We start from the raw sequence: 20,910 nt of genomic DNA, 5'->3' as shown, positions 1-20,910 counted from the left end.
ATGCAGGGAACGTCATTGATAAACAGCTAGGACACTGCCATAAAGAACTCCTACAGCAATGTCCTGGCACTGTGATAATGAGCCTCCAAGAATCATTAGCCATCTTCCTTTGTACGAGTTGTGACTCCAGCCACTGTAACATTTTGCTCCTGATCACCATTTAAGTGTTTTTTAGAATTCTTTGTTTCCATACTTGGTCCAAGGCTGCCTTGATGTCAAGGCAGTCACTCTCATCTCACCGCTGGATTGCAGTTCTTTTGTACATGTTTTGATCAAGTCTGCAATGAGGCCTGGAGCTGAGTGGGCCTGGCGGACAAAAGTTGAGTGTCAGTGAACAGGTGATTGGTGCGTAGGAGCTGCTTAATAGCCAAATGGGGGGAGGAATAAACCTGGCAACTACAGGCCAGTCAGCTTGATGTTGGAAATGAGGAAACTTTTAAAGACAATAGTTTGGGATAAAACTAACTGACATTTGGAAAGGTATGGGCTAATAAATTAATGTTAGTGCAGATTTGTTAAAGGCAAATTGTGATTGACTAACTTGATTTAATTACTTGGTGAAGTGATGGAGAGGGTTAATAAGTGCCATTGATGTTGTGTATATGGACTTCAAAATATTCAGATCAGAACTCTACACGGTACCAATCAGAACTGTATACAGTATGCAGACCAGAGCTGTGTACAGCAGTTAGGCCATAACCATGCACAGTACAAAGAACAAAACCATACAGAGTAGACAAACCAGAACATGGTACAATCGACTGACCATAACTATGCACAGAAAAACACCAAAGACCACAGGGAATATGCTTCATTCCAATTTTTATTGTGGGAATACTCCTTTGTGCAAACATAAAAGTCTTCGATTCCTAATGTAGAAGCTTCTGAGAATCTGGTTTCTTCCTTGATCTTTTCATTCATTGTCCACGTTATACTCTTTTTTGCATGACATCAGAGATCTTTGCTTAGTGCTTATTGTGGGCTCCTTTACTTGTGTACTTTTTATTGATTTCCAATCAGATCAAATCTTAAATCAACTTCACTGTGATGATTGGAGGCAGTCATAATCAAAGAGCAAATGTTGATAATTCTGACAAAATGTTTTTTTTGTTTTTTTGATACCATATTTTAAAAGAAATTGTGATTCCTTGTGCGACAGTCCTCTGCCCTTTTAATTACTGTAAAGAAATGCTATGCCTTTCTATCTCAAATTAGCATTGGCAAGCAAAATTAGGTGACCATTTACTGAGACTAATACGTTCACCAACTTCCATATTGCAAAAGCTGTGCTTCCGTTTTTGAGCAGCACATTAGTGTCAGCTCCTGCTCCTACCACCTTACAATCTGCCATTGGCATGGGTTGGAAGGGTTTACAAGTTGTTATTCAACCTGTTTGACCACATTATGAATGCAGCTTCCATGGCCTTCAAGTCCTGGAGTGGAACTTGAACAAGGAGCTTCTGGCTCAGAGTCAGGGACACCACCCACTGCACCAAGACCTCCTTGCTGTTGTGTTCCTGGAACATACTAGCCATTTGGATGCTCAGTTATTAATTTTGTCACTTAATCCTCTATACCAAAGTAACTAATAATACCAAATCCAACATGCTTGTGGAATGTTTTGTATTCCTGATATTGTGATGTAAGGTTACTGAACGGGAAATTATACAGCCCATGAGCTTCTATGTTTAAATTGCTGATACACATCACTGTTCTGGAAAGTTCTACACCAGAAGGGCTAAAATAACCGCTAAATCTCATGATAATCGACTGCAAGGTGGTTATGTACAAATGCTACAGCCAGAGGTGAGTGGCAAAGGAATAAATAGTCATTGGAAGTGGTACCTTCAATGCAAGATCCTTAGTTGTACATCACAGATAATTCATTGAATAAAAGGCTTTGTGTTTGCAGTGATACTGAATAGATCATAGATGCACTTCCTCCATGTGAGCTCCATCCAATTTGAGTTTCTTTGCTGTCCACAGTCATAGATAGAACAGTACAAGTTACAATGAGGACTTAAGTCAAAGCCTAGCATTTCCTTTTAAACATTGAGCCCATTTTCTTTTTTGCTCTTCCTGCCTCTAAGTAAGGCATTTATTCCATGTTGAGTGAATATGTCAAATAATCATCAGATTCGGATTCTGCTGTCAGTGCCATCTTCCTTTACTTTAGATATTCATTACAATAAATAAGCAGACAATTCAAGTGTTTCTATAGGCGAACAGCTGATTGTGATAACCTATATAGTTCTTACCTCGACAACAATAACTGGCATTCATATAGCACCATAATGTAGTAAAATGACTCAAGATGCTTCTCAGCAGCATTAGCAAACAAAACTTGATACCAAGCTTCATAAGGAGACGTTAGGCCGGAAGATAAAAAGCTTGGTCAAAGTGGTAGGTGTAGTATCTCAAAGGAGAAAAGTGAGGTGAAGAGGTTTAGGGAGGGAATCCCAGAGCTTAGGTCTTACGCAGCTGAAGGCCTGAACACCAATGATGGGGCAATTAAAAGTGGAAATGCTCAAGAAACTAGAGTTGGAGGAATGGAGAGACCCTGGCGGGTTGTAAAGTTGGAGGGAGTTGTAGAGATTGGGAGGGATGAGGCCATGGAAGGATTTGAAAAAAAAATGAGAATTCTAAAATAGAGGGAAAGGGTGGGGGAGTGGGTCTAGGGAGATTGGCATTGTGGAGAGATGGCACACACTCGGTGGGCCGAGTGTCCTCCTTCTAACTACACTATGATTTGATGAGACGTTGCTAAATGGGGAGCCAGTACAGGGGTGATGGGGGAACAGGACTTGGTGTGACTCAGGGCACAGGCAGAGAACTTTGGATGACCTCAAGTTTACAGAAGTTAGGTTAGCCAAGAATGCATTAGAATAGCCAAGTCTATAGTTAACAAAAGCATTGATATGGGTTTCAGCAGCAGATGAGGTGAAGCAGGGTGGAGTCAGGCAACGTTATGGAGGTGAGAATAAGTAGTGTAAGTGATGGCATGGATATCATCACCTCAGGGTCAGATACGACCCAAGGTTGAGACCAGCCTGGCTCAGCATTGGACAGTTGCCAGGGAGAGGGATGGAGCGGGAGGCAAGTGAACAGATTTTATGGCGAGGACCAAAGACAACAGCTTCAGTCTTCCTAATATTTAGTTTGGTGAAATTTCTGCTCATTTAATACTGGATATCAGATAAGCAGTCTGACAATTTAGAGACAGTGGTGGGGCGGGGGGAAGGGGATTGAAAGAAGAGACAGTGAGAGAGCTGGGTGCTGTCAGTGTGCATGTGCAAACTTGATACATTTTCGGATGATGTTGCTGAATGGCATCATGTAAATGAGAAATGACATCAATATAATTCTTTTTTGCTGGCCTATGTCTTGGTGAGCAAAATCCAAGTAGTTCATAGATGACAATTGCTTGAATTCAGCCTTGCTCCCAGCATTTGTTACATGTTTCAACAAAGGCAGCTCCCATAAGCAAGTCCATGTATTGTACAAACTAAGGCTTAACCTATCTGTGTAGAATAGGATGCAATGCACCCCAGCATAATATGCACTGTCCAGTATATAATTCTGAGTTTTCCAATGGATAGAAATATTTATAGTCCAAGCTAACTTCATAACATTTTAGGATGAAAAAGTAACACACACAGAACAAGTCAATCAGTAGAGTAAATCACTGGCACCTTCAAGCTGTTTTCTGAATCCAACACAACAAATCATTTCGTGATTTTCATGTTGACTTTTCCAAGCCCTTTATTTGAGTTATTTATATAGTCATAGGTCTTTATACTGATGGAGTTCAGTGGCCAGGCAATACAGTGGATTGGAGTTTCACTGAAGAGTGCACAATTCTTGAATATTTTTCATGCTCATGAGACTATCAGATACAGAATGTTGCCCAAGACGGACCTAAGACATAACAGAGTACCCGGTGCATGAGTGTGCTTAACCTTGTCCAGTTCTGGGATAGCCAATTAATGCTTTGAGGTAAAAATCCCTTGGGAAGATTGATGGAAAGTTTCCAACACACCAGAAACCAGAATTCACTTGGAATGTCCAAAATTAAAGATTGTTCTTCTGGACATTACTGCTGGAAAATGTATTTTACTTTTTGGCGGCATTAAAATAGACTTTGCATTTTTGTTTAATGGTTATAAAAATATTAAAGACGAGGGAAAAGCTGTTTGATTAGCTGAAGTGGCTGGAGGAGGGGGACAGGGTGGTGTTGGGGGTGAGGAACGCTCCAAGAATGTGACTGACTAATGTTGTCAACCCAGATGGTAGACAAAAGCATCAGGCCTGTGCTGCATAAACCACTGCTGGGAGAACAAGACAACTGCTCCTTAGGTTGTTTTAAAAATGATTGACATTTCATTGTATATGATTAAAACCCAGCCAGAAAAAACATAATTTCATGAAGTGACTTGCGTCAATATTTGGAATAATGATACTGTTTAAACTGATGACATAATAGGAAACCTAAGAAGCAAGAAAAGGCAATTTGCCCCACACGTCAATCTTCTTGGAATTAATCTTAATCCCACCTTTTCTTTTATGTTCATTCATGGGACGTGGGTGTCGCTGGTTAGGCCAGTATTTATTGCCCATCCCTAATTGTCTTTGGGAAGGCATTGGTGTGCTGCCTTCTTGAAGCGCTGCAGTCCATGTAGTGTTGTCAGGGAGGGAGTCCCTGCAGCGCTGTCAGGGAAAGAGTTCCAGGATTTTGACCCAGCCTCAGTGAAGGGACAGCGAAATATTTCCAAGGCAGGATGGTGAGTGGCTTGGAGGGGAGCCTTCCTACCAGGAACCTCAAAGCTCTCCTTTTCCAGAAATACATGTAGTTGTCTCTGTTCCAGCTGAAATACACATAAGACATGGTGTTGCATCACTACACAAAAATAACCCAACAAAAGTGCCTACTTTTTTTAGGCAGCCATGGAAAACTAAATTAAAAATTCCCAATGGAAGTATCAAATTGAATAAGAACTTTATTCTGTATTGATGATACACTCCAATGCCTGTGATCATGATAAAATGCTCTAGATTTTCACCACTCAATTCCATGGGCCCTTGTTATGACTGATACAGTTGGTAAAGTGGAGTTACTTAAAAATCCCAGAGGGAAACTTTAAACAACTGTCATAACCTATAATTTTAAGTGTTATGTTTGAGATGCGACTCTAAATTCAGGAATCAGATCATCAGTTCTTGAGATTTTATATTAAACTAATTTACACGGGTTAAAAATATATACACATGGCTACAAATCACTACTATCGTAACTTTGAACAAATTCCCAAACTAATCTCCATTAAGGCAACAGCAACCCAGAGACTTAACCAAACACCAAGCAAAGCATTTTTACCTTACAAATTCAAAGTTAGGTTCTTTTCACTGTGGAACCAGTTAGAGGCTTGCAGCTGCCTTTTGATCTCACATTACCTCTGCTCTGCACACCCGAAAACTGCTGAAGTTATACCTACCACAAATAATTGAGTTCAAATTCCCATTGTCTCACCAGCCTCTTTGAACTTTACCTTTTAACAATGAAACCCCATTCATAGTACCAATTTTATTAGTAATATAAACATATTGCTGCTTTCCACGAGGGATCACAGCCTGAAGGGAGCAGCGCAGCAAATTGTCAAGATGGATGACGGAAAGGAAATGAATGCTTCTGAAGCAATAGTGAAGCCCAACGCAAACTGGAGGAACAACACCTCATCTTCCGACTAGGGACTTTACAGCCTTCCGGACTGAATATTGAATTCAACAACTTTAGGTCGTGAGCTCCCTCCCCCATCCCCACCCCCATTCTGTTTCCCCCTTCCTTTTTTTTTCCAATAAATTATAAAGATTTTCCTTTTCCCACCTATTTCCATGATAAAAAAAATAAAAAAAAATATAAAAAAAATTAAAAAAAACCCCGCTAGAGCTATACCTTGAGTGCCCTACCATCCGTTCTTAATTAGCACATTCGTTTAGATAATATCACCAACTTTAACTTTAACACCTATGTGTTCTATTGTACTATTGTCGTTGACATCTTTTGATGATCTGCTTCTATCACTGCTTGTTTGTCCCTACAACCACAACCCCCCCCCACCTCTCTCTCTCTCTATCTCTCCACCCCCCACACACACACCTTAAACCAGCTTATATTTCAACTCTTTCTTGGACTCGAACTCAAGTTCTGTCGAAGGGTCATGAGGACTCGAAACGTCAACTCTTTTCTTCTCCGCCGATGCTGCCAGACCTGCTGAGTTTTTCCAGGTAATTCTGTTTTTGTTAAACATATTGCTTGGTAGCTGCTAGAAAGGTGTCAAGTTTTCACCCCACTTCTTTAGTGCTCTATTCAAAAGATGCAAATGCACTCTGCCTCTCTGTTTACATCTCAAACTAGTACATATCAAAGCAACCAGACTAGCTGGCTTTAATCCAATTAAGCCACACCTGCAGATTAAACCTCTATTTTAAAAGGAAAATATTTTCCAAAATATTATGTTATAAATTTTGAGAGGACTAGAATATAAAAGCAGGGATGTGCTGCTGAGGCTTTATAAGGCTCTGGTCAGACCACATTTAGAATATTGTGAGCAATTTTGGGCCCCGTATCTCAAGAAGGATGTGCTGGCCCTGGAGAGGGTCCAGAGGAGGTTCACGAGAACAATCCCAGGAATGAAAGGCTTAACATATGAGGAACATTTGAGGACTCTGGGTCTATACTTGATGGAGTATAGAAGGATGAAGGGGGATCTGATTGAAACTTACAGAATACTGAAAGGCCTGGATAGAGTGGACGTTGGGAAGATGTTTCCATTAGTAGGAGAGACAAGGACCCGAGGGCATAGCCTCAGAGTAAAGGGAAGACCTTTTAGAGCAGAGATGAGGAGAAACTTCTTTAGCTTGAGAGTGGTGAATCTATGGAATTCATTGCCACAGAAGGCTGTGGAGGCCAGCTCATTGAGTGTATTTAAGACCGAGAAAGATAGGTTCTTGATTGGTAAGGGGATCAAAGGTTACGGGGAGAAGGCGGGAGAATGGGGTTGAGAAACTTATCAGCCATGATTGAAAGGCGGAGCAGATTCGATGGGCTGAGTGGCCTAATTTCTGCTCCTATGTCTTATGGTCTTGTGGTCTAATAGCTTCATGACAATCCTGTCCAGTCAATTTTTGTGTGAAATAGTTCAGGCAGTAGATTTTCTCCCCCCCACCCCCAAAAAGTATATTCTAAACGTTAAGACTTGTGAAGGTACATTATAACTGAATGCAGCTGTCGCAATTGCATATAGTGCATCAGAGGACAATTTGGTTCATTGGAGTACATGGCACTCACTTAACAATGCAAATTGTAAATAATTACATGACACCGGAAACATATCGAAAAGGGGAATACTGCAGATGTTGGAAATCTGAAATACAAAAAAAAAAACAAAGTGCTGGGGAAAAATAAAAATGCTGGATAATACTCAGTAGGTCAGGCACCATCTGTATAGAGGATATCGAAGCAGTCAGTGCTGGTTAGAGTGTGACACTAGGGGAGTCAGTGTTGCTTTGGTTGTGACACTCGAGCTCTCTTCTGGGTTGTGTTAAGGGTGCGGCTGCAGCTTCCCGTCCTTACTAATAATATCTGGCAGTTATTATTTGTCAGTTTTGTAAGGGGGAGAGGTCTCTGGGTTGATGTTTGCTGGCGATGGGTTGCTGTGGAGGTGAAGAGGTGAGTGAAACAATGTGGCTGAAATCTTGCCCAAGGTCTAATACTTTGTTTCTGTGACTGAATAACTTAGTTTCTTTTTCTCTCCGTTTGTGTGAGATTGGCTGTTCTAACTCCACTTGAAATGTTTATTTCTGTAAACCGCCAGCGCAATGAACTGCATTTATCTCTCTTCTTTCTCCTCCCACCCCCACCCCAACAAAAAAATACTCATAATCTACACACAATCTCTTTTTTAAAAATGTTTTCCTTCACACTTGTCAGCCACCTGGAGCCGTTGAGGATTTTGTTTTTGCACTTGGATTTAATTGCAGAGGAAAATTTAATGGTTTCGCTTTACGCTATAATTAACCAAACCAGTCAGATCATTTCACTAGCAATTTGGTGGTTCTAGTTGTGTTTTGTGGTGAAAGTGCCGCCCTTGGTCAAATTCTGATCTAAATGTAGCAAAATTGTAACCTGTACAAACCTGTCCAAACTGAGGGAAATCCGTCAATTATCTTTCAGGCAATGCATAAAATAATCCCCTATATATTTCCTGATTTGGTCAAACAATTGATTTTAGATCTTCAGGAATGCAAAATGTTTCAGAACAATAGCAACAAAAGTAGCAGCAAGCAAGGGGATGAGTTGGTTTAGAAGCGTTTTGAATAGGGCTTTTCATGGAAACAAAGGAATGTTTAACTTTTTTTTCGCGAGCTATGGATGAATGATGGTCATTGTATTGGAGAGATGTTATTGGGAAGAACGAGGGGTGTTATTTTTATGTAAACCGAGTTGCTGTGTTTGGAGTTTGAAGAAACTTCGCACTAACATTTCAGACAGCAGTCGATGGTTATGCAGGCCCCTGTAACTATTGACCTGTGACTGAGGAGAGAGACAGTAACGTTCATTAATGTGAAACGGCCACAGTATTTTGTTACGTTTTACTTGAGTCTAACATTTTTTTACTCTGAGATAAAAGCAAAAAACTGCGGATGCTGGAAATACAAAACAAAAATAAAAATACCTGGAAAAATTCAGCAGGGCTGGCAGCATCTGCAGAGAGGAACACAGTTAACATTTCGAGTACGTATGACTCTTCAGCTGAGCTAAGTAAAAATAGGATAGGCTAGTTTCTCAACCCCCATTCTCCCGCCTTTTCCCGATAGCCTTTGATCCCCTTACCAATCAAGAACCTATCTATCTCCGTCTTAAATACATTCAATGACCTGGCCTCCACAGCCTTCTGTAGCAATGAATTCATAGATTCACCACTCTCTGGCTAAAGAAGTTTCTCCTCATCTCAGTTCTAAAAGGTCTTCCCTTTACTCTGAGGCTGTGCCCTTGGGTCCTAGTCTCTCCTACTAATGGAAACATCTTCCCCTCGTCCACTCTATCCAGGCCTTTCAGTATTCTGTAAGTTTCAATCAGATCCCCCCTCATCCTTCTAATCTCCATTGAGTGTAGACCCAGAGTCCTCAAATGTTCCTCATATGTTAAGCCTTTCATTCCTGGGAAAAACAGAATAGTGGTATGGCTTTCGATCTCTGAAACATCAGTTTAAAATCTTAGAACCTCGTTAATTTATTAAGACCCCCGTGACCTTTCACAGGGGTGTTGTCAAAGAAAATTTGATACTGAATCCTGTAAGATATTCGGGGATGAACAAAAGCTTGGTCAGAGAGAAGTTTTTTTAAGGCATGTTTTAAAGGAGGAAAGAGAGGTGGAGAGGTTTAGGGAGGGAATTCCAAAACTTGAGGCCCTGACAGCTGAAGGCATGGCCGCCAGTGCGGAGTAATTAAAATTGGGGATTCACAAGAGGCCAAAAATTGGTGGAGCGCAGAGATCTCGGAGGATTGTGAGGCTGGAGGGGATTACAAAGATAGGTAGGGGTGTGGCCATAGAGGGCTTTGATAACAGGGATGCGAATTTTAAAGTTGAGGCGTTGCCCAACCAGGGCTGAGTTGGGGCTGATGGGTGAAGGGAATTAGTGTGAGCTAGGGCATAGTAGAGTTTTGGATGAGTTCAACTTTTGAGCCCAAAAGAGCTATGTGCCCACTTGCTCATTGTAAGCAGTGCCATAGGAGATGCATTTGATGAATTTAACATTTTGCAAACTTTTGCCTTTCCCCACTTGAAACACAGCCTTTCAATTAAGACTATAAAACTGAGGCTTCTTGAATCTTCATAGCATTTTCACTTTACAATTTGTCTGTCTTCTCTTCCTTTTTGTGTCTCTGTTTTTGTTTCCACTGCTGAGGATTTCTTACCTGCTCTCTCTCCTTTTCAAGTCTTTTCATTGTCCACAACTTTATGCTTTTTTTAGGCCTTCATTTATATCGCACATTTCACAACCTCAAGACATTCCAAAGCACGTTTTGGCCCTTGAAGGACTTTGAAGCAGAGTTACTCTTATAGGAAAAAAACATACGTTGTGCAATTTTCAGGACATCTCAAGGAGGTGAAGTTTGAGCGGAGCTGTCTGCATAACACGGGATAAATGTAGTTTTCTGCTTGGAGGGTTCTGATGCTTTAAAATGTGTATCTATTTAAATGTTCCTTTACTGTGTTTTGTGGCTGGTGGAGTGTATCAACAAATATCACACTAGCATTTCTTACTCTGAGTAAGAACCATACCCAATTCATTACAGATGTCATTGCAAAGATTTGCAGTGCAAACTGAGTCCACTAAGGAGTAGGAATAGCATTTCAATTCTGCTGGTCACTGTAATCAGTCTTCAATGAAGTGTAGTATGAAGTGAATGAACTGGTGAGCTACAGCTGCCGCAATGTCATCAGTTGATTCCAGTAATGTATAAATTGTAAACAAAAATACCTGGAAAAACTCAGCAGGTCTGACAGCATCTATGAATAGGAACACAGTTAACATTTTGAGTCCGTATGACTCTTCAACAGAACTAAGGAAAAATAGAAGAGGTGAAATATAAGCTGGTTTAAGGGTTATGGGGGGTTGGATGTGGGACAAGTACAGCTGTCCCACTCCCCCTTGAACTTGCTTATATTTCACCTCTTCTATTTTTCCTTACTTCTGTTGAAGAGTCATACGGATTCGAAATGTTAACTGTGTTTCTCTCCGCAGATGCTGCTGGACCTGCTGAGTTTTTCCAGGTGTTTTTGTTTTGCATTTCCAGCATCCGCGTTTTTTTGCTTTTATCTTAATGTATTCTTCTCGCCTCTACATGGAGTCTATACTTGAGCTCAGTCTCATCAATTTAGATAAGTAACCAAGTTCCTTGGTGTTTAGGAACTATAGAATGGATTTCATGACTCATTTTATGGCTCATGTACTGAATTAAAAGTGCTTTGGTGGCTTGAGTAACAGAAATTTATTTGGGTATTGCTGAAAAGAAGGTGGTGCAGTGGTTTGCGCTGCTGCCTCACACCTCCAGGGACCCAGGTTCTATCCTGACATTGGGTGTCAGTGTGGGGTTTGCCCGTTCTCCCCATGTCTGTGTGGGTTTCCTCCCACTGTCCATAGATATGCTGGTTAGGTGGATTGGCTATGGTAAATTGCCCCTCAGTGTGAGTGTGTGCCCTGTGATGGTTTCCCGCCTTGGGTACATCCTGCGTAGCACCCATTGCCTGTTGGGATAGGGTCCAACTCCCTGTGATCCTGAATTGGATAAAGCAGTTTTGGGAAACAGAGTGGGGGGAAAAAGAGAATTTTGTTATTGAAGCTTTTCATCTTGCATTCATCAAGACAATTTGACTTGCCAACCAATCGACACTCTTCTCATACAGTAGAAGTATGTTGTTTCCTCTGACATTGGCATTTACTTGCGAGCTGTCCTAATAAGTGCAAGACAGAAAGCTTCAACAAAAAAGTCTCTCTTTTCAGCAATACTCAAGTTCTGTACTAGCAAACAACTATTTGTATACCTGAGAAATTGATTTTTATTTTCAATAGTTAAATGTATTTAAAACTGAAAGTAACAGTAGAATACTGTTGGAGCCCACAGCTACAGTCCAAACTTGATATGTTTGGAGATCAAGTCTGCCTTTGGGCTCCACTCCAGGTTTTCTATCAGGGATTACTCCCTTAGCCTTTAGCTCAGCCAAGGTTTCCACAAGGCAGTGGAGTTCTTTGCCTAAAGCTGGAAATTTGGTTCATGAGCACTGGGGCATGTCCACATACCAGGTAGGCTTGCATACTACATGTCTGGGGTCAACCCTCTTCTAAGTTCCTCAGAAGCTTTAACCTGGGGCAGTGAGGGACCCAGTTTCCATGTGTTGTCACAAGCAGGCACAGTAGAATACTTGCTGATGGAAAGACTCTGTTCTTAGGAGGAATGATTTGGGCTGAAAATGAGAAGCAAACTTAGCACACAAAAAGCAGGAAGCATGCTAACTCACTTCACCCACGCACTAATTGCATCGCATCAACCTTTTGGACACACTTGGTACAACATGTTAAATAAAAAAAACATGTTTAAGAAAGCAGAGTTAATTTGAAGAAACTTCACATTAACATTTAAGGTAGCAGTCGATGGTTATGCAGGCCCCTGTAACTATTGAACTGTGACTGAGGAGAGAGACAGTAACGTTCATTAATGTGTAATGGCCCCAGCATTTTGTTACTTTTTACTTCTGAGTGTAACATTTTGTTTTACTCTGAGATAAAAGCAAAAAACTGCGTATGCTGGAAATGCAAAACAAAAATAGAAATACCTGGAAAACCTTAGCATGTCTGGCAGTATCTGCGGAGAGGAACATGGTTAACGTTTCGAGTCCGTATGACTCTTCAGCAGAACTAAGTAAAAATAGGATAGGCTATTTTTTCTTAGTTCTGCTGAAGAGTCATACAGACTCGAAACATTAACTGTGTTCCTCTCCACAGATGCTGCCACACCTGAGTTTTTCCAGGTTTTTTTTACTCATTCAGTAGATATGGGGATTTCTGGTATTTATTGCCCATCCCTAATTTCCCCATAGAACGTGGTATTAAGCTGTCTTTTCTGAATGCAACTGAGTGGCTTCACAGGGCAATTTGAGTCATCTATATTATGGTCTGTCTGGAGTTATATTTAGACCAGGCAAGGATGCCAGATTTCCTTTCCTAAAGTATTAGTGCACCACATAGTTTTTAATGGCAATCCAACAGTTTTGTGATGGCTTCTTATTTCTAATTTAGTCAATTAATGACATTTGAATTCCACGGCTGCCATGGTGGGATTTGAACTTGTCTTGAGATCGTTGGTGGCCTTCCATCATGTAAGATTATGGTTTACGCTGTGATGGCCAACTCTGTGTTATACGTCGCCTGGTGTGGCTCAGGAGCCCCACTCTGTCTTGATGGTTTCTGCTGCTTTTGCTGCAGAGGAAGATAGTGCACTGAGGAAGTGCATGATTCATTTCCTCTTTTCTCAGCCAGCTGACCTTTTTTCTGCTTGGCTTTTGCAGTGCCCCTCCAAATGGTCAGGCATCAGAGGCTGTGCTGCATAATAAATCAAGGCAACTGATTTAGTTTTCACAGAAAAAATGAATAGACCATAAGACATAGGAGCAGAAATTAGGCCATTCGGCCCATCTTGTCTGCTCCGCTATTCAATCATGGCTGATAAGTTTCTCAACCCCATTCTCCCGCCTTCTCCCCATAACCTTTGATCCCCTTAAAAATCAAGCACCTATCTATCTCGGTCTTAAATACACTCAATGACCTGACCTCCACAGCCTTCTGTGGCAATGAATTCCATAGATTCACCACTCTCTGGCTAAAGAAGTTTCTCCTCATCTCGGTTCTAAAAGGTCTTCTCTTTACTCTGAGTCTGTACCCTTGGGTCCTAGTCTTTCCTACTAATGGAAACATCTTCCCCTCGTCCACTCTGTCCAGGCCTTTCAATATTCTGTAAGTTTCAGTCAGATCCCCCCTCATCCTTCTAATCTCCATCGAGTGTAGACCCAGAGTCCTCAAATGTTCCTCATATGTTAAGCCTTTCATTCCTGGGAAAAACAGAATAGTGGTATGGCTTTCGATCTCTGAAACATCAGTTTAAAATCTTAGAACCTCGTTAATTTATTAAGACTCCCAAGACCTTTCACAGGGGTGTTTTCAAAGAAAATTTGACACTGAATCCTGTAAGATATTCGGGGGACGACCAAAAGCTTGGTCAAAGAGAGAAGTTTTTTAAGGCATGTTTTAAAGGAGGAAAGAGAGGTGGAGAGGTTTAGGGAGGGAATTCCAAAACTTGAGGCCCTGACAGCTGAAGGCATGGCCGCCAGTGCGGAGTAATTAAAATTGGGGATTCACAAGAAGCCAAAAATTGGTGGAGCGCAGAGATCTCGGAGGATTGAGAGGCTGGAGGAGATTACAAAGATAGATAGGGGTGTGGCCATAGAGGGCTTTGACAACAAGGATGCGAATTTTAAAGTTGAGGCGTTGTTCAACCAGGGCTGAGTTTGGCTGTGTGAGCATGGGGCTGATGGGTGAAGGGAATTAGTGTGAGCTAGGACATAGTAGAGTTTTGGATGAGTTCAAGTTTGAGTCCAAAAGAGCTATGTGCCCACTTGCTCATTGTAAGCAGTGCCATAGGAGATGCATTTGATGAATTTAACATTTTGCAAACTTTTGCCTTTCCCCACTTGAAGCACAGCCTTTCAATTAAGACTATAAAACTGAGGCTTCTTGAATCTTCATAGCATTTTCACTTTACAATTAGTCTGTCTTCTCTCCCTTTTTGTGTCTCTGTTTTTGTTTCCACTGCTGAGGTTTCTCACCCACTCTCTCCTTTTCAAGTCTTTTCATTGTCCACAACTTTTTGCTTTTGTTAGACTTCATTTATATCACACATTTCACAACTTCAAAACATTCCAAAGCACATTTTGGCCCTCGAAGGACTTTGAAGCAGAGTTACTCTTGTAGGAAAAACCATACGTTGTGCAATTTTCGGGATATCTCAAGGAGGTGAAGTTTGAGCGGAGCTGACTGCATAACACGGGATAAATGTAGTTTTCTGCTTGAGTGTTCTGATGCTTTAAAATGTGGATCTATTTAAATGTTCCTTTACCGTGTTTTGTGGTTGGTGGAGTGTATCAACAAATATCACACTATGTAGCGTTTCTTACTCTGAATAAGAACCACACCCAATTCATTACAGATGTCATTGCAAAGATTTGCAGTGCAAACTGAGTCCACTCAGGATTAGGAGTAGCATTTCAATTCTGCTGGTCATTCTAATCAATCTTCAATGAAATGTAGTATGAAGTGAATGAACTGGTGAGCTACAGCTGCCGCAATGTCATCAGTTGATTCCAGTAATGTATAAATTGTAAACAAAAACAAAAATACCTGGAAAAACTCAGCAGGTCTGACAGCATCTACGAAGAGGAACACAGTTAACGTTTTGAGTCCGTATGACTTCAAAAAATTAAGGAAGAATAGATAAGAGGTGAAGTATAAGCTGGTTTATGGAGGGGGGGCGGGGTGGTGGCGGTGGGACAGGTGGAGCTGGGACAGTTGCAGCTTTACTTGTCCCACACCCTCTTATACCAGCTTATTTTTCACCTCTTTTCTATTTTTGCTTAATTCTGTTGAAGAGTCATACAGACTCGAAACGTTAACTGTTTTCCTCTCCGCAGATGCTGCTGGACCTGCTGAGTTTTTCCAGGTGTTTTTGTTTTGGATTTCCAGCATCTGCAGTTTTTTGCTTTTATCTTAATGTATAAATTGTATCCTTCTCGCCTCTACGTGGAGTCTACACTTGAGCTCAATCTCATCAATTTAGATAAGTAACCAAGTTCCCTTGGTGTTTAGGAACTATAGAATGGATTTCATGACTCATTTTATGGCTCATGTACTGAATTAAAAGTGCTTTGGTGGCTTGAGTAACAGAAATTTATTTGGGTATTGCTGAAAAGAAGGTGGTGCAGTGGTTTGTGCTGTTGCCTCACACCTCCAGGGACCCAGGTTCTATCCTGACGTTGGGTGTCAGTGTGGAGTTTGCCCGTTCTCCCCATGTCTGTGTGGGTTTCCTCCCACTGTCCATAGATGTGCTGGTTAGGTGGATTGGCTATGGTATATTGCCCCTCAGTGTGAGTGTGTGCCCTGTGATGGTATCCCGTCTTGAGTACACCCTGCCTAGCACCCATTGCCTGTTGGGATAGGGTCCAACTCCCCGTGATCCTGAATTGGATAAAGCAGTTTTGGGAAACAGAGTGGGGGGAAAAAGAGAATTTTGTTATTGAAGCTCTTCATCTTGCATTCATCAAGACAATTTGCACTTGCCAACCAATCGGCACTCTTCTCATAAAGTAGAAGTATGTTGTTTCCTCTGACATTGGTATTTACTTGCGAACTGTCCTAATAAGTGCAAGACAGAAAGCTTCAACAAAAAAGTCTCTCTTTTCAGCAATACTCAAGTTCTGTACTAGCAAACAACTATTTGTATACCTGAGAAATTGATTTTTATCTTCAATAGTTAAATGTATTTATTCTACTATTACTTTCAGTTTTACTGTTGGAGCCCACAGCTGCAGTCCAAACTTGATATGTTTGGAGATCAAGTCTGCCTTTGGGCTCCACTCCAGGTTTCCTATCAGGGATTACTCCCTTAGCCTTTAGCTCAGCCAAGGTTTCGACGAGGCAGTGGAGTTCTTTGCCTAAAGCTGGAAATTTGGTTCATAAGCACCTGGTGCATGTCCACACACGGGTAGGCTTGCATACTACATGTCTGGGGTCAACCCTCTTCCAAATTCCTCAGAAGCTTTAACTGGGGCAATGAGGGACCCAGTTTCCATGTGTTGTCACAAGCAGGCACAGTAGAATACTTGCTGATGGAAAGACTCTGTTCTTAGGGGGAAAGATTTGGGCTGACTTAGCACACAAAAAGCAAGAAGCATGCTAACTCACTTCACACACATGCTAATTGCATCACATCAACCTTTTGGACACACTTGGTACAACATGTTTAATAAAAAAAGCATGCTTAAGAAAGCAGAGTTAATTTTTTCTTTAAAAACATAGCTTTGTCATAGAGCTGCTTAATCTACTGCATAATTTAGAGAAGTTTGAGAATTTAGCACTTGAGTGTTTTATCTAAATTACAATGGCTATAAAAATGAATTAGAGAAGCTAGTTTAAGCTGAAGGAATGAGGATGAGTCTCTGGAACCGGATGAGATACAGCCGTGGATCCAGAAGGAAATTAGGAAGTTGTAGCCTTAGATGCTGGAAATTATTTTTCAAGGTTCTACTGAGTCTGGCTGTATGGCGGAGGATGGGAGAATGTCCGAGGTAGCGCTCATTTTCCAAGCTAACTTGGGTTAGGTTAGTAAGCTTAACATTTGCAGTAGGGAAGAATTGGACATGAAATATGATATGACATTATCAAATATCAATAGAAAGGAAAAATGAGAAGGCACCTAAATAGGTAACCTGGGGAAATGTGGTGGATGTGGTGTGTATGGACTTTGAGAAAGCAATCAACAAAGTATCACAAGAGTGTTAAAGACTGGGAACCAGGGAAGATGGTACATTTGGGTTAAAAGTGGTTAAGAGTGAGGGAACGAGACTAGGAGTTAAAGGCTGTTTTGAGTGGATAGAGGTGGATAGTGGTGCTGTTCTGGCATTGCTTCTGTTCATTGTGTATGCCAATGATTTTGATCATAGAGCTGGAGGGAGTGGTTTTCAGATGATTCTGAAATAGGATGCATAACAAGTAATTCTAATCATCAAAGCAGATCAATTGCTAGTGGAAACCATAGAATGGGCAGGAATGTGGAAGATGGAACTTGATGTCAGTAAATGTGAGATGGTACATAGTGGTTTAAAACAAAAGGTAATAATTATTAAATGCAAGTACTTTATGATCTGTGGAAATTTCAGTGATGTGGGAGAACAGAGGGATGGGTGGGGGGGTGGGGGGCAGGGTAGTTAAGGTTCACAAGAAATGAAAAACAGTGCCTCTCATTGATAAGGCCAATGAAAAAGGTGATGGGGTCTTGCGTTCTGGAATAGTAGAGATGTCACGAAGTTATATAAAACCTTAGTAAGACCCCTGTTGGTTAGAGTGCAGTATGTCATTTTGTGCTCTGCACTACAGAAAGGGATGTTGAGGCATTGGCAAGATTAGATCACAGATTCACTAGGATACAGTCTGGTTTTTGGTAATACAAAGACAGACCTGAAAAAAAAACACTTCCCTGTTTTTATACTCTATTTCTTTAGCAATAAATGCCAAAATTCCATTTGCCTTCCCTATTACCTGCTGTACCTGCATACTAGCTTTCAGCGATTCATGCATGAGGATGCCCAGATCCCTCTGCACTGAAGCTTTCTGAAGTTTCTCTCCATTTAAATAATAAGTCGCCTTTTTATTCTTCCAACCAAAATGGATAACGTCACGCTTATCCACGTTAAACTCCATCTGCCAAATTTTGGTCCATTCACCTAACCTGTCCATATCCATTTGTAAATTTCTTATTTCTTCATTGCAACTTACTTTCCCACCTATTTTGGTGTCATCTGCAAATTTAACTACAGTATCTTCTATCCCTGAATCCAAGTCAATAATATAGATTGTAGATATTTGGGGCCCAAGGACCGAACCCTATGGCATCCCACTAGTTACAGCTTGCCATCCAGAAAAACACCCATTTATCCTGACACTCTGCTTTCTGTTGGTTAGCCAATCCCCTATCCAAGCTAATATATTACCGCTAACTCTGTGTGATCTTATCTTGTATATTAATCTTTTGTGCGGCACCTTATCAAATGCATTCTGGAAGTCCAGATATACTACAGCTATAGGATCCCCATTATCCACTTTGCTTGTCACATCTTCAAAGAAGGCTACCAAATTAGTCAAACACAATTTGCTCTTCATAAAACCATGCTGACTCTGATGGATTGTATTTTGACTTTTCAAATGCTCCATTACTACTTCCTTAATAATGGATTCCAACAATTTCCCAATGACTGATGTTAGACTAACAGGTCTATAGTTTCCTACTTTCTGCCCCCCATTTTTGAATAAGGGCGTTAATATTAGCATTTTTCCAATCCACTCGAACCTTTCCAGAATTGAGGGAATTTTGGAATATTATAGCCAATGCATCCGCTTTCTCCGCTGCCACTTCCTTTAAGATCCTGGGATGTAGGCCATCAGATCCTGGGGACTTGTCAGCCTTTAATCCCAATAGTTTGCTCAGTACTTTTTCTCTAGTGATGGTGATCGTTCTAAGTTCCTCCTTCTCTATACCCTCTGCACTACCTGTTTACTATTGGGGTGATACTAGTGTCCTCCACTGTGAAAACTGAAGCAAAATTTTGATTAAGCGTCTCTGCCATTTCTGCATTCCCCACTATTAACTCCCCAGTCTCATCCTCCAAGGAACCAACATTCACTTTAGCTACTCTTTCCTTTTATATACTTGTAGAAGCTTTTGCTATCAGTTTTTGCATTTTGTGCTAGTTTTCTTTCATAATTTACCTTTGCTCTTTGTATTTTTTTAAGTAACTCTTTGGGAAACTTTTAAAGATCAACAATCTTTCAGCCTGCCACTGACCTTTGCAATTTGGTATGCCTTAGTTTTTGCCTATGTTATCTTTAACTTCCTTGCTTAGCCATGGATGCATTGTCCCCCTATTACCATCTTTCTTCCTCTTTGGGATATATTTTACTTGGGAAGAATTGAATATCTCCTTAAATATCTGCCACTGTTCAACAACTGCCCTACCTTGTAATCTTCTTGCCCAGTCCACTAGGGCCAAATCTGCCCTCATGCCTATGTAGTTAGCTTTGTTTAACTCCAGAACATTAGCATGGGACTCAAGTTTCTCGCTCTCAAACTGAACTTGAAATTCTAGCATGCTATGATCACTCTTCCCTAGAGGATCCTTTACTATGAGATCATTAATTAATCCCAACTCATTACACAAAACCAAATCCAGAAAAGCCTGCTCCCTGGTTGGCTCCGCAAAATATTACTCCAAGAAACAATCTCTAATACACTCCATGAACTCTCCCTTGAGGCTACCCTTGCCAATTTGATTAGTCCAGTCTATATGGATATTAAAATCACCCATGATTATTGCCAAGCCTTTCTTACATGTTCCCAGTATTTCCAGGTTTATACTGTGCCCTACTGCTGAACTACTGTTTGGGGACATATAGATTACTCCCACTACAGACTTCTTTCCCTTGCTATTTCTTATTTCTACCCAGATTGACTCAGTGTCTTGCTCTCCAGTGCCTATATCATTCCTCACTGTAGCACTGATCTCTTCCTTTACTAACAAAGCTACACCATCTCCTTTTCCTTCTTGCCTATCCTTCCGAAATAGAGTTCCCTTGGATATTCAACTCCCAAGCCTGTTCTCCCTGTAACCATGTCTCCGTAATCGCCACCAAATCATACCTATTTATCTCTATTTGCGCTGTTAACTCATATTAGTTTGGTTCTGAATGCTATGCTATGATTCTTTGGTGCAATTTGGCGTTCACACACACTGTCCCTTCCTTTCACTTTTTGGTAACAATCAACCTGGTCACTAACCTGCACTCTTACCCTCTCCTTAAACTTTGATTTTTTTATATTTCCATGCCACTGAACCCCCCCCCCCCCACCCCTTGCTGGTGTGGAGGGGGAAAAGTCAGAACCACCTCATGGGTTTGTCCCTGCACCTGGCCTGCGTGCAGGCAAAGCTGCAGGAGAGAGGCAGGCAGTTAGAGTGGGCACTCCCACTGACTACTTGCAACCAGGACCTGTCAATGGCCATCCTGGCCAGGTGCAGGAACAAACCCACGAGGTGGTTCTGACTTTTCATCCTCCACACCAGTTGGCCAAAGATCAGGAGCTCAGTTGCAGTGATGGTAATTCTCTCCGCTTGTCTGATGAGATCACCGTGTAACATCCAAATCACGGCCTAGTACCCAAACAGTATTACACAAGAGGTAGGAGCTGATGCACTGGTGGCAAAACTGATAGGTAATTAATAAAGACACTTTGGAACTGTTTGGGTTCCCAAGGACAGAGGACTGCCCCACTTACAGAAGTACTGAGACTGTCAGACTTCAGATAAAGAAATATCTAATGAGAGTGTGAGATAAAGTGAGGGAAGTAGGAAAAGGTGTTTCATTCTATAATTGAACACTAAAATGGATGGCAAACAAAAAGTGAAAAGATCAAATTAAGTTAACAAAGCACATTTACAATTAAAAAAAACATTTTGGGGAAATGCAAAGAACT

The 20,910-nt window shown here is 41.1% G+C and overlaps 1 protein-coding gene across 6 annotated transcripts in view; it reads left to right on the top strand.

Moving 5' to 3' along the window:
- Positions 1-7,564: 7,564 nt before the first annotated feature.
- Positions 7,565-20,910, top strand: part of LOC121276952 (choline transporter-like protein 1) — a 100,696-nt gene continuing 87,350 nt past the window's right edge. For 3 of the 6 annotated variants that reach the window (XM_041185677.1, XM_041185673.1, XM_041185676.1), the window contains exon 1: positions 7,565-7,726. In XM_041185677.1, the coding sequence (XP_041041611.1) occupies positions 7,703-7,726 (24 nt within the window). In that variant the 5' untranslated portion in view covers positions 7,565-7,702. Of the gene's footprint in view, positions 7,727-10,031; positions 10,167-20,910 lie in introns of all 6 variants that reach the window. The other 3 variants (XM_041185675.1, XM_041185672.1, XM_041185674.1) reach the window with 3 other exon arrangements.

The sequence above is a fragment of the Carcharodon carcharias genome, chromosome 4, assembly GCF_017639515.1.
Source record: "Carcharodon carcharias isolate sCarCar2 chromosome 4, sCarCar2.pri, whole genome shotgun sequence".
Lineage (NCBI taxonomy): Eukaryota > Metazoa > Chordata > Chondrichthyes > Lamniformes > Lamnidae > Carcharodon > Carcharodon carcharias.
Note: the sequence above shows the minus strand (reverse complement) of the source record. Positions and strands in the feature narration are given on the sequence as shown.